Here is a 6,145-nt window from a genome sequence, read left to right as displayed (position 1 = left end):
TGGAATAAATTGCTGTTCCAAAGAGGCAACATGCAGAATTCAAAACTGCTTCTTGCAGGATTCTGTTGACCTATGTATGGAGAGATATCGAAGCAGTGGTAAAAAAGCCACAGCTCAAGCATGAAATCCTAGTGGCTGGATCTCTGAGTATACTGTTCTCCAAAACACATCACTTCCTTTTTACCAGTGAATGTAGTTTTAAGAAAATAGCTGCTCACCAACTTTAAACCCGCCCCCCCCCAAATAAAAACAACAAAAAACAACCCAAAAAAACCCCCACCAACAAGGTGGGAGGAGAGAAGAGCTGCAAAGAGCTTTTGCATTATGACATTTAGCAGAGAGCTGCAAACAGAAAGCAAAAGCAAATATTTTAAATGTGATAGACTTCAACCAGAAATGTGAAAGTATTTTTTCCTAGTAAACAGCTTGCCAGAGTTGGTTGGGACAAAATTTGGGTTGCAGTTACAGGCTGAAGCAGCAGTGTGGAGAAAGAAAACAAACACGTATTTATCCTCCACCCCAACACCCCCTTTCTCTCCCAGTTAGCAAAGTACGACTGATGCTTTTGGTCGGCCACAAGGCAAATATTAGCTAGAATCTCATTTAGCCATCCACGGTCCCAGATGCTTAAAACTTATCATGGATTAAAGCCATGAAATAAAAATTTAAAAAGAATTTTCAATTTGAAATTTTATTGGCATGTTGCTAGAATGGTCAACATCAATTGACAGGACAGACTTTGTCCACATACTCTGAGAAAAGCCTTCCTGCACCTCCCCCCTTTCTTCCTCTCTTGCTCTTTCAGCATTAATGCTATTAAAAGCCAAACAAAATACTGGCTATGGGTGTAAAGAATGCTGGTTTTTTTTTTTTTTTTGGAATGTTGCCATGGATCCTGCTTCCAGTCGTGTCCCACGGAAGGAGGGTGCAGCCTCCTGACTCTACGGCAGGCTGGTCTCCCGGGCAGGGCAGAAGGAAGATAGCCACATACTCCTGCTCCTCCCTATTCTTTCCCGTCCACTATAGCCAGGTCTTTGATCACCCTCAGTTTGCCACTGGCATCGATCCTGCGCTTCTCACGTATTAGATCCTCCAGGCTGTGGAACCTCACCGTATGCACCTTGTTCTCTGCCAAGTGGATCTTGAGATAGTACTGCTGCTGGTGCTGGGTGCCAGCAGCCGCCTGCAGCTCCCCCCCGGCTTTGAACTCCCGTTTCCCGAAGCGGCACCAGGCGGCGAAGCTCTCGGAGTTAGTCCAGCAGATCTCGTCGCTTTTTAAGCCCAGGTGCCCGCAGGCGTTCTGCACCACCAGCTCCGCCACCAGCGGGCGGAAGCGGTACCAGCTATTCACCACCCGGCCCACGTTGCCCGCGGCCGCCTCGTACAAGCTGTCCTGGCGGATCTGCCCCTGGTGCAGGTGGATGATCTGCCCGCCGCCCACGTACACGGCCCAGTGCGGCGGCGGGTGCTCCGACGGCCCCAGGTAGAGCAGCTCCAGCAGATCCCCGGGCTTGCAGAGGGCGGGCAGGGCTGACACCGAGTAGACGCTGAGGTCCCCAGCCTGGGGGCCGCTGCTGACCTTGGAGAAGATGCATTCCTGGCCGCGGAAAGCGGAGAACTGGGTCTCGTTCAGCACCAGCTGGTGGTGGAGGTGGTGGGTGGGCGTCTCCTGCCCAGGGCTGCCGGAGCCCTTCACGCCGTACTTGTCTGGCTGGCCTCGCTCGTCCAGGTCCTCCTCCTCATCCGAAAAGAAGTAAGCCACCCCGACGCGCAGCTCGTCCTTCTCGATCCCCGAGGGGTCCCCGGTCGGCAGCTCGCTGTAATTCAGGTGGGTGATGCGATCCAGTTGATTTCCCATCAATGACAGGGCGAGGCGAGGGCAGGAATCGCCGGATCTAAAGGAGGGTGGGGTGGGCAGAGACAGAACAAGAGATGGGAAGGAGAGTGCACGCAGAGGAAAGGAAATAAAGAACGAAAGAAAAAAAAGAAAAAATCAAGGCACACACAAAAGATTTCAGCAATTCCGCTCGAAGCCCTCATCCCTCCCCTCCCCGCGAGAAACTCCCAGTGCGGACCCTTCCCCCTACCCCCGGGGTGCAGGGCAGGGCAGAGCCCCGACTCCGGAGTGCCAGCTCCCAGCGCCACGAGAGGAGCCTCCCCGCCGTCCGCCGGCTCCGCGCAGAGGGACGGAGTTGCACCGGGAGTCTCCGCTCTGAGAGGTCCCGAGCCCGCCCTCCGCCGGTGCGAGCCGAACCGCACCGGGCAGCGCTGCGCGGGGGGAGGCGGCTAGAGGAGCGCACGGCCCCGGAGCGGCCGGCGCTGCCCGCCCGGTGCCCGCAGCCCGGCCGGGAAGCCGCAAGGCACAGGCAAAGAGCAGGCGATCGGCACCCGGCACCCAGCGCCCAAGGGGGCCCCTCCCGTCCCCCTCCGTACCCGTAGTCGCCCAGCGCCAGAACCCCCCCAAACTCCTTTAAAGTCGTCCTGTCCCCATGGGCGCCGCAGAGGAAACGCGACCCGCGCTCGTCGCCGCCACCGCCCCTCTGCTCCTCCCGCGCCGCTCTGGGCTGCCCGGCCCCTCCGGCGAGCCTAAGTACCGGCGGCGCCGCTCCCGAGCCCGCCCCGGCCGCGCTCATTGGCCGCGCCCGGCGACGGCGGGGCTGAGCCGCGGCTCTGCCCGCCCGGGCCCCGCGGCCGCCGCCGACACGCCGGGCCCGCACCCCCTGACTGCTGCTGACCGGCCCCGGCCCTCGGGCTGCTCCGGCCGGCCCCGGCCCTCGGGCTGCTCCGGCCGGCCCCGGCCCTCGGGCTGCTCCGGCCGGCCCCGGCCCTCGGGCTGCTCCGGCCGGCCCCGGCCCTCGGGCTGCTCCGGCCGGCCCCGGCCCTTCGGCTGCTCCGGCCGGCCCCGGCCCTCCGGCTGCTCCGGCCGGCCCCGGGGCTGCGGCAGGCGGGAAGATTTCCCCGGGGGAACGGGGCTGGAGATCGTGCCCGCTGCGTGAAGCCGCTGCCAAGCCACCCCTGCACCGGACAGAAGTAGAAAAAGAAAGAAATGGGAAAAAAAAAAAAAAAAAAAAAAAAAAAAAGGGGAGAGGGGACGGGAAAGTAATTCGGGAAAGTAATTTCTATCAAATTAACCTGCCCAGGAGGGACGGCCGAGAGTTGCTCTGTCCCTCGAGGCTGGAAGTGGGTGCCCCTCACCTCACTTCAGCAACCTCAAGTTACACCTGTGCGCTCTGAGCTGATCTCCTGGGCCTCCTTTTGCTGAGGAGAGACAGGCATTTCCAGAGGGCTGTTCTTCTCGTCTATTGCACCTCCTATTTTAGGACAACATGAAGTGCCTTAAGGAGGTGCCCGTCTCTTGCCGTCGCCTCGATGTGAAGTTGGAATGCTTGATGGTTGGCAGTAGGTGAGACGACTCTGTCTTTCCACATCTGGACAAAGTAGCAGTTGTGGGTTGTCCTCAGATATGACTAGAAGACATGCTATGGCTTGTCTTAAGTAAAGAAATGAGACCGCATGGCAGTAGAAGTCCTTCTGAAAATGTATGAAATCTAAAAATCTATCATCTGTAGCAGCTACTGACAAAACACACTTTTGCACTTTGCACATTAGGGAAATTGAACTCAGAAATTATTTGTTCATTTGACCCTTCTTCCCCCATGAGGCTGGGGTGGATTGTAATCCTTCGTTGTGTCAAGGATGGGTTTGTAACCTGGTGTTCTTGGTCTTGCTCTATAATCGTGTGAACTTCTGAGAAGTGAGAATTTAAATATTTAAGACACTTCATGAAAAAAAATCTAATGACATTCTGTGGTTCAGATGTGAATCATATTAAAATACCATTTTTAGCTGGAAGTAAATCTACTCATTTCTTTGCAGTGAAAATAGTTTTGTCATCTAGCCATAAGTATTTTTGCTTTCAGTATTTATGGATAATATCTCTCTTCTCTGCTGTCCTTTTCCCAGTCTTCAGGTTTCGTTATCTGAGAACAATAATACCATCACTTTATTCTCATTGTAGAGAGACATACATCCTTAAATAAAAACAGTGAATTTCCATTTTTCAGGGTTCAAGCTGTATACCTATGTTCATATGGATCAAATGCTGACCTTCTTAGATAAATGTGTTTACTTTGAATGTTCCTTTTCTTTACCCATTCAAATGTTGATATAGCTGTCTGTTTAGAATGTCATCTTCTTGTTCTCATTATTTTTTTAACATATGCAAAGGCATCACATCATAGATGGAGGAGAAAAAAAAAGGTATGTTTAGTGAAATTCAAAGACTGACATCAGTTATTTTTTCACTGTGGCAGTTATACTAATCTGTTGATGATTACAGACTTCCCATGTCTCATAAACTCAGGGGTTATGGCCTGAGACTACAGGAATTAAGCTGGTTTACAGCAGTTAAGGATGCAACATTCATGGTCTGTAGAATCAGAAAGATAATTTGAAAAAAATTGAAAAATAAAGATTGTTTTCTAATACATGCATTTTAAAGTTTCAGAGGACTAAACATAATGGATGGAAGTTATTTATCTTTAGAATTGTGTAAGTACTTTTCTAATGATTGTCAGAAATTATATGTTCTTTTACCACATGCTTTTTACCAACTGCAACATTTTAAATTTAATTATGAGGGTGTTGTAATACGTTTAGAGCTAAGGCTATAAAACAGTGTTTAAATATTTTGATTTCTTTTGTAATAACTGTTAATGTGCTTCATTATTAAAGCTAATCCAAGCTGAAAGCCATTTTCTGTAGACCTTCATCAACAGTTTCTGTTTTCTAAACACTATACATTTTTCCCGTTTAAAGTCTTCATCTTTTTAGGTTGCACTCGCACAGTTCACACTTCCCACATTTGCCAATCATCAAGGCTATGTGGAGTAATTTTTAGATAGTTCTAAACAAACAAAACATTATTTCATCCTTTCCATGCAAAACAGTGGAGGACAGACTGCTTCAGCAAACTGCTGGTGCAGAAGCATGGAGTTTGGGTATAGGAAAAGCTCTGCCCTTTGAACTAGGAGGAGTATCTCCTGCCAAATTTTAACCATTTTTTGGGCAATCCCCTGTGGTTTTACGAGTCGGCTCAATAAGAATATTCTGTCTCTTGTTGAAGCATCTAGAAACCCTTAAAATTCACCTCTCTTCATGACCTCAATTCAACACATCTCCAACACCCATTTCCTTGTTTCATTTCAGTTCTCTTCTCTGTACACTGTTTCATCAGTGCTTTCTGCTCTACCACTATCCCTCAGGAAGAAATTTTCCCTCAGTTTCTCTTCAGTCACAGTTTTTATGATAGTGTCAAGAAGTTGCCTTAAAAAAAGGAAACATATACAAAACACTCCCATCAACCAACAAACGCCAAATTTTTATATAATTGTGATTGAAAGATACTGCTGAAGATGCCTGTTTTGTCTGAGCTAATTTGATTAATGAATTTATTTTCTGCTTTAGACGTTTAAATTATGGGTGCTGCCTTAGCAAAGCAATGAGTGCAGGCTTGCTCTTAGGTGACAGTGCTGGAAGTGCAGCATCACTCTGTTCACACTTCCATTGACCAGCTTCAGCCTCATTAACCGGGGTAATAATCTCTCCTTGCACCAGGACATGGGAATTCACAATGTTCCTAATGTGTTATTACTGACCCCAGTAATTTTTTCTGCATTCTGAACATAGGAAAGAAACTCGATAACATCGAGTTATAACATCAATCATCATCTCTTGCTCTGTCCTTGTCAACTCAGAGCGTGAATTTATATTTTTCCATTGGTATTTTTTCTTTTTGTGCCTTTTTCCATACTTGGCATTTTGTAACTGTTGCATTTATATTTAATTTAATACAGTGAATACCCTTAAAATATGTGGCAAAATAGATACTCAGTAGCTTATTTTTTAAACCTTATTTTTTAAATGTTCTTTTCATCCTGCTGTGAGCTGAGCTTTGGAGCCTTGGACCTCTGTTGCTAAAAGTGGAGCTGAAACCACCGTTGATTTTAATGAGTGGAGAACATTTGTGCAGAAAAATTTAGGAACACATGTTGCAAAAAAGCCCCCAGAGATTAAAAAAAAAAAAAAAAAAAGAAAAGAGATAAGGGTGGAAACTTTCCTATCTGTTATGAACTTTAGATTGTAG

General features: G+C 48.6%; 1 protein-coding gene across 1 annotated transcript; it reads right to left on the bottom strand.

Moving 5' to 3' along the window:
- Nucleotides 1-664: 664 nt before the first annotated feature.
- On the bottom strand, nucleotides 665-2,565 carry LRATD1 (LRAT domain containing 1). The gene is made up of 2 exons (XM_040060137.1): nucleotides 2,434-2,565; nucleotides 665-1,895 (listed from the first exon to the last, which is right to left on the bottom strand). The coding sequence occupies exon 2, from the start codon at nucleotides 1,856-1,858 to the stop codon at nucleotides 1,004-1,006; it is 855 nt and encodes a 284-aa protein (XP_039916071.1). The 5' UTR covers nucleotides 1,859-1,895; nucleotides 2,434-2,565; the 3' UTR covers nucleotides 665-1,003.
- Between the last annotated feature and the right edge of the window lie 3,580 nt (nucleotides 2,566-6,145).

The sequence above is a fragment of the Hirundo rustica genome, chromosome 3, assembly GCF_015227805.2.
Source record: "Hirundo rustica isolate bHirRus1 chromosome 3, bHirRus1.pri.v3, whole genome shotgun sequence".
NCBI classification, from domain to species: Eukaryota; Metazoa; Chordata; class Aves; order Passeriformes; family Hirundinidae; genus Hirundo; species Hirundo rustica.
This window is presented reverse-complemented; position numbering and strand designations above follow the sequence as displayed.